This window comes from Camellia sinensis, chromosome 1 (genome assembly GCF_055761805.1).
Source record: "Camellia sinensis isolate YWXY chromosome 1, ASM5576180v1, whole genome shotgun sequence".
Classification (NCBI taxonomy): domain Eukaryota; kingdom Viridiplantae; phylum Streptophyta; class Magnoliopsida; order Ericales; family Theaceae; genus Camellia; species Camellia sinensis.
Genome location: NC_138961.1, coordinates 77704397 through 77720883, shown reverse-complemented (window position 1 = coordinate 77720883; position 16487 = coordinate 77704397). Strand labels below are relative to the sequence as shown.

Genomic DNA, 16487 nt, shown 5'->3' with positions numbered 1-16487 from the left:
GGCTAAAAAGCTTAGTTTGGGAAGGGCTTTTTGGCTTTTTAAATTTTTTGACTTTTTTTTGTAAGAGAATAGTGTAATAATTATGGGTTGGATGTGATATTTTGTTTGTTATGGCTAAAATAGCCTATTTTGTCTTTTGTGGCTAAAATAGCCCGAAACTAACTTGCCAAACGGGCCCTCAATAAGTTTTTTTCACAAAAATACAATTTGTTTTTATTTTGAAATATTTTACATCCACACTGATTGACCCAACAGAAATATTATATTTGAATGTTTTATATATATATATATATATATATTTTGGTTCTTAATTTTAGGGCACTTAAATCATAAGTCCATTTCTTAATTTTTTGGGTCATTTAGACCCAAACTCTAATCTCTTTGGGCAAAAAGGACATAATTTGTCTAAAATGACAATTATCAGTTGAAGGGTAAATTTTATTTGCACGCCATAAATTGTCTCAGTACACACCATTAAAATACTAAGTTTATATTACAATAATATCTTCAAATGAAATGACTATTTTTTATTTTTTATTTTTTTGAACGGCAAAGATAAGGACTTCATTGATGAAAAAGTAGTACAAAGTACCAAACAATTACACCAATAAAGAGTAAAAGAGGAGGGGTAAGTTGGTGAGGAACCAACGAAACCAACAAAACAGATCGAACACCAGCAATAGCATACTCAGATCAGTACAGCAGTAGCAAATAGAACAAAAACACCAACAAAACACTTGCAGCCAGTAGAGTAAAACACTTGCAGCCATCAAAACAGATCAGAAACTTGGATACTCAGACCAAAACAGATCAGAACAGATCACAGCAGGTTGCATACATAGATCAAACAGATCAGAGCAGAGCACAGCAGCTTGCATACTCAAATCAAACAACCTGTAAGCTAGAACAGGTCTACAACAGCCAAAACAGATCACTAGCAGCCATCAGAAACAGAGAAGCCTAACTTAAAACCAGCAGGACAACACAGCAAACTGAAACAAAAAAAAAATTTCAGAGAACCCAGAAACTCACAGCACTGGTCTCACCAAACTATAATAGACCTTGCCTCACTCCTGAGATATTGTAGAGGAAATCTGAGACCAAAAAATGAAGCTCCTTTGAGGCAGCCTTAAGCCAGAAAGCCAACCTAATGAGAATCAGTTCTCGCAGCTCCTGCAGATTTGGATTAGACGCATTAAAGAAACAATCATTCCTATGCTTCCAGATTGACCATAGTGTTACCAGAGGTAGGGCACACCAAATCCGCAGCTCAGCTTTCCTGCAAGGGTATCCTAACCACCATTGCAGCAGACCAATGACAGAGTCAGGAATAACCCAAGATACATCCCACCACTGTAGAAGACCTGACCATACTCTCCAAACAAGTGGGCAGAGCATGAGAACATGCTCCAAAGATTCCTGCTGTGATTTACAAAATACGCACAATGAAGAGGCAGAGGTAGGCAAGACTCCAATCTGTTGCAAGAAAACAGCAGTTTTGATCTTGTATTTCCATGCGAGCCAACCAAAGAACTAAACCTTAGGAGGAAGAAACTTGATCCACACCAGACGACTGAAGCTTTCAGTCCCTCCATAAGCACTGCTGGTATGATCGTAAAGGTTAGCCACAAAAGATTGCCCTGTCTTGGCTGCTCTCCAAACTGCACTGTCCGGAGTCTCCAACTGAAGAGAAGGGGCTGAACCTACAATGCCATAGAGCCTTAGCAATTCAGACTTTTCCCAAACAAAGAGTGGCCTCCTAAATGTGAATAACCAATTCTTAGTTGCGCCAGATACTTCTACAAAATCCTTTAGAAGACTATCCTTTTGTAAAGATAAACTGAAGAGGCGAGGGAACTCATCTTTTAGGCAGAGATTCCCACACCAAGGATCAACCCAGAAACTGATGCGGTAGCCATTTCCCACCTTTAGCTGGAGGTTTCTAGCATAGAAAAGGGAAAGGGACTGGTTTTGCTCACCTGCTGCCACTATGCCATTCCAAATATATAAGGGAGAGGAGTTTAAACTTGGGTTTGGAACCCATTTCCCACCAAGGAACCGATATTTACTGCAAATAACCTTATACCAAAGTGACATTGGTTCAGAAGCAAATCTCCACCACCATTTTAGAAGTAGACACGCATTCACATCTCTGATTCTTCGAACCCCCAAACCACCTTGCTTAATACTCTTGGTAACCTCTGACCATTTTACTAAGTGAATGTTACGCTTGAGATCTGGCCCTCCCCATAAGAATGATGCTTGAATTTTGTCTAACTCCTTTGCAATCCCCTCAGGTAGCTTGAATAGTGATAAGTAGTACACAGGTATGCTTGATAACACAGCTTTCACCAAGGTTAATCTACCTGCATAAGATAGTAGCCTCATTTTCTAACCAGCTAGCCTTAGTTTTACCTGTTCAACTACTGGTGTCCAAGTTTTCTTCCTTCTAGGGTTTGCACCCAAGGGTAGACCTAGATACTTTAAGGGTGGATTTTGGGACTTACAGTTCAAGAGGGAAGCAAACTCAGTAAGGGTAGATCTGGAGATGCCAATCCCACAAACCACACTTTTATGGTAATTAATTTTAAGTCCTGAAGCCACTTCAAAACATCGAAGAATTCTTTTCAAGCTTAGCACCTCTGATAGCTCCGCTTCACAGAAACAGAGTGAATCGTCTACAAATTTGAGGTGTGATAAATTCACCTCAACATTGGCCCCAACTGATACCCCTCTAAGAAATCTCAAATCCATAGCTCTCTGGAGAAGGATATTTAATGCCTCAACAACCAAATTAAAAAGGAATGGTGATAAGGGATCACCTTGCCGGAGCCCTTTTTGGGGGTTAAACTCCTTGGTGGGAGAACCATTGACAAGAATAGAAATTCTAGCAGTGGTGACACACTCCTGAATCCAAGAGATCCATTTTTCACCAAACCCAAATTTTGCCAACATTGAAAAAAGGAAATTCCAGTTGATGGAGTCAAAAGCCTTCTCAAAATCTATTTTAAATAACAGCCCAACTTTCTTAGATTTGACCCAACTATCCACAACTTCATTTGCAATCAAGATACCATCCAAGATGTTTCTACCTCGCAGGAAAGCAGATTGTGAATCACCTATAATCCAAGGCATAACTAGCTTCAATCTATTTGTTAGGACTTTAGATAAAATTTTGTAGATGGAACCAATCAGACTAATAGGTCTAAATTCATTTAGTGTTATGGCTTTCTCCTTCTTTGGGACAAGAGAAATGAATGAGCTATTCAAACCTGGGAATAATTTGCCACTGGCATGAAACTCTTGCATAAAATTGAGGACTTCCCCTTTAAGCACTTTCCAAAATTTTTGGAAAAACAACAGATTAAATCCATCAGGTCCTGGTGCTTTGTTCCCATTACAATCACTTACTGCTGCCCAAACTTCATCTTCAGAAAAATCTGCTTCAAGCCCATGGAAGTGAGAGCTGAGCCTAACATTTTTGAATTCACCTGACAAGGTTGGTCTCTCTTTCCAGTCATCTTTGAAATGGCTGGAGAAGTGAAGCCAAACCTCATTCTTGACAGAAACTGGATCCTCAATGACCACATCCCCAATTGTGATGGAATTAATAGTGTTTTTGGTTTGTCTACTAGTGGCCACGACATGAAAAAACCTCGTGTTCCTATCCCCTTTTAGATTCCAGTCCAACCTTGATTCTTGGAGCCATTCCCATTCCATCTTCCTGCTCAAAGACCATATTTCATTCATTTTCTCTCTTTGCAGCACCAATTCACTTTCATTCAGGGGGCTGGTTTCAACTCTTAGATCTAGATCATGCAAAGCAGCTTCAGCAGCTTCTAATTTCTTAGCAACATTACCATAAGACTCTTGATTCCATTTTCTTAAACCTAACTTTAGGGACTGCAGTTTCCTCTTCAGAATGAAACCTGCTGATCCATTCAGATGTAGTTCTCCCCAGTTGCTCTGTACCAAGGAAGCCAGAGATGGATGTAGGGTCCATGCATTCAGAAATTTGAAGCGTTTGGGCCCCCAATCCCTACCATCCTCCATGAGTAGAGTGGGCAGTGGTCAGAAATAGTTCTTGGGAGGCCCCAGAGTTTAAGTTTATATCTCACTAGCCATTCAGGACTGAGGAGAAATCGATCTATTCTACTCCACTTTTTCCCTTCAATAGTATTACACCAGGTGAATTTTTTGCCTAGCATTTCAACATCGACCACCTCACAATTTTCAATGAAGTCATTAAACTCCTGCATGCCTCTGTCTCTGCGAGAAACTCCTACTCTTTCCCCTACATTCCTAATCTCATTGAAGTCTCCACCAAGGCACCATGGATTGGAAAAATTAGTTTTCAAAGTTAACAGATTTTCCCATAAAGCCTTCCTCCTTATTACATCATTTGGGGCATAGATGTTAACCACAACACAGTCAAAAGAATTGTGAACCTTACCTAACTACAAAAGAATGAAGTTCCTGCTGCAACAGCAATCTGAAAGATGAAAGACCTCAAGATCCCAAATGCAGATTAGTCCGCTAGATAGGCTTGCAGCATCTACAGTCATGAATTCCAACTTTCCTCTAGGCCAAAGACTTTTTACTAACAAGGTTGTGATGCTTGATTGCTTTGTTTCTTGGAGCAAAACCAAATCTACTGCCCTATCATACAATAGCTTCCTGATTTTCCTCCTCTTTTCAGGCCTTCATAGACCCCTGACATTCCAACTTAGAATCTTCATGTGCAACAGACATACTCCAGATAGCCCCCATGAGGAAACTGGTTATTCTACAATACCAGGTCCTCCAGCCATTGTCACTTTATCATGCTCCTCCATGTGCATGAATTTCTTGACAACCTCAGATTCCTGACCCTTATAGTCGATCCCCAGAGTTTTGCCAACCAGAAGTGTTTCAATGGCCTCATGTAGAGTATCCTTAGAAGATGAGATGTGGATTGATTCGAAAATATGACTGGGTGAGGAGTGAACAGATGAAGATTTGGCTTTAATTCCTGATTTGGACCCATAGCTTGAACCAGCTCCTTTGTGACCTACCCTGCTTGCAAAACCAGAGAATCTTCCTGTAAGTAGCGAGTACTTTAACCCTTTCCTTCTAGTAATTTTCCTTTTACCTATGTTAATATGGCTGATGGAGGAGCCTGAAATGGGTTGCCTGTAAGTATCGATGGCTTTAGTTTGTGGACTCACGCCTGAAGCTCCACACGGCTGCTCCACACGAAGAATATTTGATCCACTAATAAGAGGCCTAGAGGTTAGAAAATTCAGGTTCCTTGGCTCATTGGGCTGCAGCCCATTTTGATCTTGGCCCAAAGCTATCTCTATACGGATGCCCGACATCTCATTTGGAGACTGACTAAGGCTTTTAATATAGCCCAAGGTTATGATCTGGCCCTCTACTGCCTGGTCTACTGAGAGCCTTTTCTGAGAATCATGATTGCACTCGACCCACTCTTGCAGATTTTGTGGTAATAGCTGCTCTTCTACACCTTTTTGGGCAAAATGGTTACTCCTCTGGTGTAGACTTATCAGTGGCAGTACTGATTCAGCCACACACGTGCCTGCTTCATTTGAATTCCCAACACAGTCTATAGTCTCAGCAACAACGGATGTGTTACTCCAACTGCCTCCTACAGCTAGCTCATCCATAGCCTTCATCCCAGATGTCGTGCCCTTGTTGGCTCTAGTAGACGCTCCTGCCATGTCATCTGCTTTGTCACCATCTTCCTCTTTTGTGTTGTGTTTTTGGCTGGGATGGATTGCACCATTGATTTCGGAACATACAGCTTCGACTAGCTCCTTCGAGAGAGTTTCTTTACAACTGAAACTAACCTCCTCAACACTCTGTTCTTCAAGAACTCGAACAGGATATACTCTTCCTTTACACTCCAGATTAAGACTTGTATTAATTGGATCCATGACAACAGTAACTATTTTGAGTCTGCCACTACGAAAAGAATTTGGTGCACCAATATTTCCATCCAGGAACACCACCTCACCCCATGTGCTTCCTATCCTTTTGAAAGTGTCTGAGCTCCAAAGGTTTGGGGGAACCCCAAAATAGCTGATCCAAACTTGCCTCTGTTGCTGTAGATACATACCAGGGCTCCACACTGTGATGTACTCGCACCAGTCATGGAACCATCCCGCAACCATAGACTTTTTACCCATGAAATCTTCTTTGGACAGGAATGAAAGAAAAACATCTCGACCACCTCCTTCTCTTACCAGCACGTTTAGCTCTTCTCTTTTAATGAGCTCATTTTTCACCTGCACAGATGTGTGATTTGGTTTAAGTCTCATGATCAAGCTCTCATAAAGCCAACCATTTCCTGACTCCTCTAGTCTAATTGTTGTCGTAGAAGCAGGTTTAGTTTGATCCCCTTTGATAACTTCTGCAAACGATCTTCCATCAGTGCGATGATTCCAGATAGAGCTTTTGGCCATACCAGATGAGTTTCTAACCATTGGTTGTTTGGTTGCTACATTTTTCCATCGCTTCCTTGCCTGTGTGTGTTTATCAAACGCTACAATGCGGACTGATAGAGATTTATCATCAACCCACAAACCATTAGCTTTTTGTTCTGCTACGCTAGCTGCGATGGAGCAGTCATAACGTACAAACCCAAATCTGGAATTTGTTGCTTTCCTTCTCTTATGTGGGATGAAGACATCTTTAACCACTCCAAATTTGCTGAACAGATCATAGAGATTCTTTGGTGCCAAAGATTCAGGCAAGTTGTCCACGAAGAGCGTAATCAAGCTCAATCTACGACCATCAACCCATGAATTAGGATTTGATTGTCTTCCTCTTTGCTTCACCACTGGGATCCAACTATTAAAGACAATAATGATGTGTATTATATTAATCCAAAGAATTCATACATTAAAACGTAAAACACTCTTTCCACACCATCGCATATGGACATATAAACGTTATCATCATCCAACACTCATCACCTTCTTCATTATAATCTAACATACTGCACTCATGATATTATTCATTATCAACTATTCACCTAGTTCTCTTCTTCATTATACTTCTATCCTCAACTCAAAATATTAAGATTTAAGGTTTAAAAATATTAAAATCAATCGGTTTGAAAAATTACACACCATGGATGGCACTTAGATTGTTACTCCAGAACAATCCATCAATGATAATAAAAGTTTACTACTTACAAAAGCAATTTTATTTTTTTGTTTTTCTCAGTCGTGAAATCACTAGAATGATGATTTTGTTTGCCATGCATTCAGATTAACCAAAGTTGAACAGTTATACAGTGTTCAAATATTTACACGCGGATAATACTATTTTGTTCAAATTATTATGGTTGACCAAATATTAAATGTTTACACATAAAAAACTGAACACGGTAAGTCCAAACAAGTTGAGTTATCTAATATAAAAAATATAAACTTGTTAATTTTGTTCAATAGAAATACTTCAAGCCTATTTAACTTGTTCAATTTTATTTTATTGTGCAATAATAAATGTTCACACAACCAGTGTCAAGCTAAATTCAAAATAAAAACAGCTATGAAAAATAAATCGCTGAGCAAATCAAAAACAAATAGAAAAACTAACCTAGGTGATATTAAAAACTGAGAATCGTAAATCTTCGGTGGTTAGAGTCCAAGATCTTTAATGCTAGCAATCATTTCGTTCATGCATCATCACCACCCATGTATAGTTATGGTGAAAGTGAGGATGAACTGTGTATACAGTATGATGTATATGGTGGTGTGTATTGAGATCTTCATTTTTTTTTTTTCTCTCTTAGGATAAAAAAGGAAGATTGTTGTGTGTTTTGAGTACAATATCAAAAGTTAAAAATAACAAAGGTGGAACTAAGTAATGGTGTCTATTGAGACAATTTAACCTATCTATCTATCTTTTGAAATCAATATATCTCTCTATCTATTGAAATTCACAAAAATACTTATCTATTGAAAATAAGGCACATGTCACTCATTCAATAATTTATCTGTTGAAATGTGACATATGTCACTCATTTAACATCATATCTATTAAATATCACACATTTCTCTACTCACTACCACTACCTACCGCTGCCGACCACAGCCACTGTTGACTGGCTAATCAGTGGCGACTTTTACGATTAATTTTTTAACAACTTTTTTGACAACTTTTCCTGTTTATCCTTATCATCAAATAAGATTTTACCTTATATCTAATTCCTTGTATCTCGTTTGTAATAGATTTTTCACCAATTTTCTCTTATATTATTTATAATTAATTACACAGGCTTACAAACAGTTGATATCAAGTTATTTTCTCAAAGGACTGGCTTATTACAAGATTTGTTTTGATAATTCGAAATATTTATTTTTTTAAGTCAATCCAATAATTATAACTTAATCAAGCTGTCATACTTATCTCCAAATAAATGGACAACAAGTTTATTTCAAAAATAAATCATCTTCTTTTTTCTTTTTTCTTTTTTTTGACAAATGCTATAAATTAAACAAGTTACAATAATTTAATCGACCTTATGAATGATATATACAAAACATTCTATAAAATAAACATTTTAAATCGTCAAAATATGGCTCGTCATTAGGGATGACCATTTTAATCCGATTCACGAGGGCCCGCCCACACCCGTCTGAATGGGGCATATTTTACCCACCCAGACACTTATGTGGGGTAGAGGTGGATTATGTTTTGATCACCTACAACCGGGGTGGGGTGGGGCGAGGGCAGGTATCGCGTCCCCCGATCCAAACCCGGCCCGATATAATTAATAATATATAAACAAATAATATATATATATATATAATATAATTAGATATAAGAAAATAATATTAAAAGTCTATAATTTTGTTTAAATATAAATAAATAATAATTTTAAAAATCTCATTGTTTATATATATGAAAATAAAAAAAAATTATTTTGTGTGTTAAGAATTTAAATGGTTCTTAAGTTTTTTTGACTCTTTGAAATGTAGTCGGATATCCACGAGTATCGAGTATCAGTAGATATCTGCAGGGACAGGGGTGGGGTTAAAAAATTTCACCCGTAGCGGGGGCGGGGATTGGCAAACTCACCCCAAACTCGCCCCGTGGCCATCTCTACTCATGATGAGCCCACAAGACCGAACAACAACATCCAATCCAGATCTGGACTGGAGGCAATTCAAAGTGGTTACAGGAATATATCCTGATAGGTTGGATTTATCTTAAGTTGGACATCTCAACTTAAGAGAGAGATTGGGCTTGATAGGCTCATTTTATGACTGATTTTGATTATCCGAACCGTTTAATTTGTAGGACTCGTTGAATAAAATATTCATGCAAAAAATTAATATGATTGGACATTAGTAGCTATATGTCTAAATCAATTTTTTATTATAAAAAAATAAATGGCTATTATTGAAACTATATTTGTCATCTATTTTTATAAAACAAATAAAATTCAAATATATAGTTACTGATATTCAATCTTCGTAATTTTTTGCATGAATATTCTACCCAACGAGTCCTAAAAAACGAACAGTTTGAATTACCGAAATCGGTCTCAAAATGAATTTACCAAATCTAAACGCTTTTTTAAATTGAGATGACAAATTTGAGATAAGTCAATCCCCATGAGAACAATGTGAGAGAGCAAAATTAAATAAATGTGCATCTATTGCTATTAAATTCCCCTTTAAAATGTATATTTTAGAAGAAACGAGCATAGTTTCTTTTAAGTCTTTGTTTATTGATGTTTTGATATGCACTCTTTTGTACTCCTTTTTCACTAATAAATTTTTATTAAAATAAAATAAAATAAAGAAGAGAAATTTTATGATATACACTTTTTTTACGGGTGCATATTATATGTATCTTATTATAAATTGGCATAACAAAAATTATCGTAACCAACCCACAAACTTTTGCAACATCAACATAAAATTTTAGATATTTTGTTATGTGAATTTGTGGTAATATGTATTTTGTGGTTGATATTACGAAATTTTATAGTAAAATGACATTTTTTTTTGGTGATGTACATATTGTATGCACCCTTTTACCCTAAGATTTCTCTTTTGAAAAATTAAAAAAAAAATTATTAAGTTTAATAACTAAAAAAAAAATTCGTTGATTTTACTTAACGAAATAAACAAATGTTTTAGGTTAAAAATAAATCAAAATTTAAAATTTAAATTTCTAAAATAAAAAAAATAGAATTTATTTTGTTATAAAGGTCAAATTTTAAAGTTTTTTTTTTTTTTTTTTGTAATTTCTCAAAAATAAATAAATAAATCCCCTTCTTGATGGAAATTAACTCATAGAAAACGGAGAGAGTAAAAACATTAACGTAGGACATTAATACATATTTACACCAAACAAGTAAAACTGTTTGTCTTTATCAACCTTCATTAATTTTTTTCCCTACGTTTAATTTAAATTTAACTGTATAAATTAACCCCTCGTAGACCCATTAACCCATCAGCTATTCCAACCAACATAGCAGAAACAATCTAAGCCAAGAAAATGAGTACATCAATGGCAATGAAGCTCGTATTATTCGCACTGTTGATGATAAAAAATGCCTCAGCCGATGAACAAACTCACACAGAAAAATCTCCGAGCTGGGTTTCAACCGTCGAGAGAATTCTCTATCAAGGTCAACTAAAATTCTTACTACGGCACGGACTACGAAGGCCACGACACTGGCGACCATGGCTGACACCAGTTTCACCGGTACCAAGGACAAGGACAGGGAGAAATCCGGACGTTGTGGTAGCTCAGGACGGGTCTGGAAATTATGGTACTATTAAAGAGGCTCTCGATGCGTCACTTGATAGAAGAGATGATAGTAGGTTTGTAATTTATGTGAAGTGTGGGACTTACAATGAATACCTAGTTGTGACTGAGCATATGAAGAATGTAATGCTTTGTGGGGATGGGATTGGAAATACTATTATTACAGGTAGCCATAGCGCTCGAGCAGGGTACAAGACATGGAAAGCTGCTACTGTTGGTATTAATCTCTTTTCCCTCTCTTACTCTCACACAGAAGCTCACACCAATTCACATTTTAATGACTTTTTTTTATGTTTAAAAGTAAGTAGGCCTTATCACAAACCCAAACCCCGCAGCCTGGCCCGTATCTGAGCCCAAAGCCTTGAGGTTGGGCCTAGCCCAGCCTTGGCTGAAGGATAGGGTCTACGACCTGGCCCGATGGGTTATTTGAATCCCGGTCCATGTACCTGTGATAGACTTTAAATTTTTGTATTGTATATATTTTTTTTCTTTAAATCTTGCATTTGATTAAAACCTTCAAAATAGGCATACAAGGGCCAAGTCCCAGAGCAAGGATCCTCTAGAGTTTTTTTTTCTAAAGTTTTCTAGAGTGATGCATTGTGTGGTTGAGATTTAATGACAAGTCACATCAATTTTTCAGCATTAAATTTCAACCACATAATACACTATTTAGGAAACTTTAAAAAAAAAACACTCTAGAAAATCCTTGGTGCAAGTGCCAACCAAAACCCATAAAATTATTAGGCATATATAGAAGGCCAAGTCTGGGTTTTGTAGTTACTGTTGTGCACAATGGTGAAGTCCCCAAGTTTAACTCTAATCCCATATAATTATCTTCCTAAACTAATAAATAGGTTTCCCGTATAAGAATTTAAAATGAGTCAAACTCAAATTCAACTAATTCAATAGTCAAAATTTATATTTGTTGAATAGTCAAAATTTATGGGCCTTACTAGGCCTAAATATAAGCTTACAAAATTCTTATATATATAAAAGAAAATTTGTGATAACTACAATTTGAAATTGCAGAATATAATAGTGGTTTTTTTTTTTATTCTTATTTTTTTTTACACTAAAAAAATTTCAAAAAAAAATTAAATGTGATTGAAATTCATATGGGATGTCAAACCAAATTTGAATTTACACCATCTATTTCAATAACAAAAAATGTATGAGTCACGAAAAAAAGGTTTCATGAAAACTGTCTCGAAATTGTGGGCTTGAAAAACTTAAGATTGGCCAACTAGTCAATTGAAAAGGGAAAAGATAGGGATTATAAAAATGATCATGAAAAATTTATGATTCTTAAATTACTTTGATTAGTGTGTGATACTTTATTTTAAGTGTAATCCAAGGGTCACAAAATTTTCACGATTATTTTCATGAAAAGTTTTTCATAATACCTACCATTGTTGAATTGAAAATGACTTCGGCCTAGTTTTCGTGAAAGTTTCCGATTGTCCATAACATTTTCGTGTTTCAATTTCTAGCGACTTTTCTGCATTTGTAGCTATACCAAATTTCTACGTTAACCTCCCAAATTTCTGGTTAAACTTGCAGTGGTTTGTGGCGATGGATTCGTTGCCCGAGACATCACATTCAGAAACACGGCTGGTCGCGAAGCCTACCAAGCACCAGCACTGGCATCAAACGCACAGCACTCCGCCTTCTACCGGTGCAGCTTTGAAGGATACCAAGACACCCTCTACGTCCAAAGCGGCCAACAATTCTACAGAGAATGCGAAATCTCTGGCACCGTCGACTTCATCTGCGGCAACGCCGCCGTAGTCATCCAAAACTCCAACATCTACGCCAAGCGATCACGCACCGGCAAAGAGATCGTCATCGCAGCCTCAAACAGGAACTCCCAGGACTCCCGAACCGGGATTGTAATCCACAATTGTCGAATCATGGCTGGATCGGATCTCAAACCGGTGATGCACTCGTACAAGATTTACTTGGGCCGGCCCTGGAGGCCTTATGCTAGAACGATTTACATTCAGGATGAGTTTGATGTGGCGGTGGATCCCAAGGGGTGGGTGGGTACCGATTCGAGTTCGGGTGTTGGGAGTGTTGATTTTAGAGAATATGGGAATAGGGGTTGGGGTGCTTCGACTAGGGGGAGAGTAAGGTGGTCTGGTTATCGAGGTACAGTGGACTCAAGTGAGGCCGAACAATTTAGTGTGGCAAATTTCATTCAAGGCGATTCGTGGCTTCCCGGTACAGGAATTCCTTTCACTTCTGGTCTTTAATGTTAAATTCAGAGTCTTATGTTAGATCAATATGGAATCGAGAAAAATGTGTTTCATGGAATGATTTCTCAGAAATAGAAAGGTAGGAAGGAATAAAGGATCTTTCTCATTGTTTTGACATAAATTTCGTTTTTGGGAATTCTATTTTTAGAATTTGATGATTACTTTTGAAATAAAATTGGGTAGCTTTTATTTTCTCAAAGTTAATAATGCAAATTATTTTGACACTTCATGGTATTAGAGTTTGATTTTTCAGATCATGAGATATTTCTTCACTAGTTAATATTTGGCATGTTGATTTTGAGATTGTGCATCAGAAGCCAAACACATTCACTTTGTACAAATTATGAATGATATAATTGCAACCAATTTACTCTTTGTAGATCCAAAGAGACTACAAAAACATGATCTATTAACCTTCACGTTGTAAAGAGTGAGGACAAATAAATAAATCTCATCCAGTCGAGATTAAACTTGGCACAATTTTATAATGAACCACTTCAAGTTATTAACAAATTACCATATGAATTCTAACATAGGAATTGCTTTGTCTGTATTATATCAACTGTTATGACTTTTGGACCAATCTAACCCTTCCAAACTCTCATCCAATAGTTAAAAGATATGACTTTGAAGGCAGCTCTTAGCGCAACAGTACCGGTAAAATTGTTTCAATGTCAAAATGTTATATTTTAGTAATGTTGTTATAATGATTTTTTTTTCTCACAAAAATATTAAATAAAAATATTATATATGAGTCTCATTATGAGAGATGTAAAAATAAAAATATATTGTTTAATTTTTAGATCTAGATAAACATTATACTGAATTTAACTCGAAATCTCAAAATGGAACTTCATACCATTTTTTAAAATTAGAACCCTTTTAAAGTGAGTTTGTGAGGTCTACACACCTCCTCTTATGTGTTTGAATGTAAAAAAGGATATGATTGTAGCACTGGGGAAAAGTAATACATCCAAACACTTATGTATTGGACTCTTGGTTGGATATTTACCATACCAAAGAAAAGTAGCTTTCCAAATTTACATCAAAAACCCACTGGCAATTTTGGGGCCTTGAAATGTCAAAACAATCCAATCCCATGTACAAGCCCAGTCTGGCCCATTCAAATGTTGGCTCAATCAGATTAGGATTGGGGACCTCAAGATTTTGTTGGAGTTTGACCAGTTGAGTACTAGTCCCAAGTCTCTGTAGTTTGAATGAATTAGGTAAGGAGCTAAGGTCCAAAATGGACTCGCACTTTTGGTTTTTAGTCCCTTTATTATTATTTTCTTTTTTCTTTTTCTTTTTTTTGGATATGTTAGGTATTTTGAGTCAGTTTATAAGTAGCGGACTAAATTCTTATAATCCAAACAAACCTTTTGAAACAAAATTTATACTTTGCAGTTTGTGGCTCTAAAAGTTTTTTGGTCCCTTTGTTCTACATATCAATAGGAACCAACTATTTTAGATTGCAATATAAAAAATAATATTTTTTTCATTTTTTTTAAATAAAAAAAAATTGTTGGCATTTGTCCGACATTTCATATGGGTATAAGCAACGATGACTAGATGTGGCTTTTTTTTTTTTCCCTTGGCACCCCTATTTTTTTACCACAAAAAATGTAATAAATCAAAAGAAACATAACAAAAATGGTAAAAAAAAAGTCGAAACATGATCGTAGCCCAAACTTTTTTTGCTTGGGCATTCCTTGCATTGCCAATCTAGTTGGGATCATGCGGTTATACTTTGATACTTTTTGCACTTTCTCTTCCTTTATTTCATGTAATTCCTATGTATGTATGGCAATTATCATCAATAAATGGTTGTTTTTTTGCTGTTCAAGAAAAGAATAAATCGCATGTCTTCTAGTGTTCAAATTCAGGAATTTACTATGCTTTTTCACTATAGCGTGATTTCATTATGACGTAACATATGTGAGAAAATTTCACAAAATTTTTAATGAAACATAATCCTAATCATATCATTGTTCCACTCTTTTACCCTTTATTTGTTATAACCTCTTATTCATATTATTATAGCTATAATTGTTACTATAATTTTGAAGGGGACATATAAACCAAACTGCAATGATAATTTCTACTGTTTTATAATTATTTGTTTCTAGGTGTGTGTTTCCTTTTCTCAAAAAAGTGAAAAATATCCACAAACACTATCAAAACATTGGTTTAATGTTATCAATCTCTAGCCTAATGCAATATTCCTAGATCGATGGCATACGTGTGTGCATAAAAGAGGTCAATAATTTACTTTGTTGGCAAGCTTGTTTCGGATCAACTACCCGAGACAACTGCATCCATTTGGGAAAAGGTGTGTTTAATTGCAACATCTTTTTCATCACAAAGTTGAGATGTATTAGCAATGATCATGTGATAAGTTTTGCTCTCGATTTCTTGAGGTGTCTATGCTCATTCAGTCAAACATATGTATATAGATATAGAGTTAATGAGTCCAAACATAAGTTAAACTGAGGCATCCAAATATTCCTTATCAGAAATATATTTATTTTTTTTATAAAAAAAAAAAAAAAAAAAAAAAAACATTTGTTTGAACTTCTAATATTATGACTAAGGAAAACAATTCAAGAGACTTTGAAAAAATATATGAACCAACTCTACAAAAATTACAATTTTAACAATCATTTCTATGACACTCCAAATATTAGTCCCTTAAAGGTTACTTTCTGTAATTCTGAGTTGATTTCTGTTATGCTGCCTTCTTCTTGGTGAATTCCATGATCTTGGTCTGCGTCTTCAGAGGAGTGTTCTGTTTTGGATGTTTTTGCTGCTGCTTTCTGTTTTTTTTTCCTTTTTTCCTCTTGTTGGTTTCTCACCAACCGGAGCTTTGAGCTTCATCTAGCTTTGAGCTCCTCTTTATTGATGTTCTCCATCTTTTTTGTTTGATTTCATCAATAAAGATTTATTTTGCCGATCAAAAAAAAAAAAAGGTTACTTTCTGTGATGAGTAATTAAGCCATCACCAAAAACATAAAACCATGAGAATTGGCAAACTAAATTATGACTCTTGGTTCAAATTGTTCACGCGTGGGAAATTTAGTTTGACAATTGGTGAGAAAAACTCTAAATTCACCATGAAAACATTTCTTAGCGGTGATTTGGCAATGAAAATGTCTTTATCATCAGATTTGGTGACAAATTTTGACCAGAGTTTGCGACATAATTTGTATATAATTATCAACTAAATCAAATGAGACGAATTCGTTTTATTTTTTCCCCCTCTAAATTCTGGCACAGAACATTATTTAGAAACTTTTGATGAGGCCATATTTTAACATTTACCATTACAAATGTCATCTAAATCATATCAAAACTTTTAATGAAACTTAAGGCTAACTCAAGAAGACCATAAACATCTCTGAATATGTCAAGAAACACACACACACAAACAAAAAATTTAGT

General features: G+C 35.9%; 2 protein-coding genes across 2 annotated transcripts; one reads left to right on the top strand and one right to left on the bottom strand.

Moving 5' to 3' along the window:
- Window positions 1–779: 779 nt before the first annotated feature.
- LOC145803117 (uncharacterized) lies at window positions 780–4053 on the bottom strand. Its single transcript, XM_082896482.1, has 5 exons — window positions 2508–4053; window positions 1540–2366; window positions 1243–1422; window positions 1067–1173; window positions 780–912 (listed from the first exon to the last, which is right to left on the bottom strand). Exons 1-5 carry the CDS (start codon window positions 4051–4053, stop codon window positions 780–782), a joined length of 2793 nt encoding a protein of 930 aa, XP_082752608.1.
- Window positions 4054–10533: 6480 nt separating this feature from the next.
- LOC114318558 (pectinesterase) lies at window positions 10534–13046 on the top strand. Its single transcript, XM_082896426.1, has 2 exons — window positions 10534–11011; window positions 12355–13046. Exons 1-2 carry the CDS (start codon window positions 10534–10536, stop codon window positions 13044–13046), a joined length of 1170 nt encoding a protein of 389 aa, XP_082752552.1.
- The last annotated feature ends 3441 nt before the right edge of the window (window positions 13047–16487 follow it).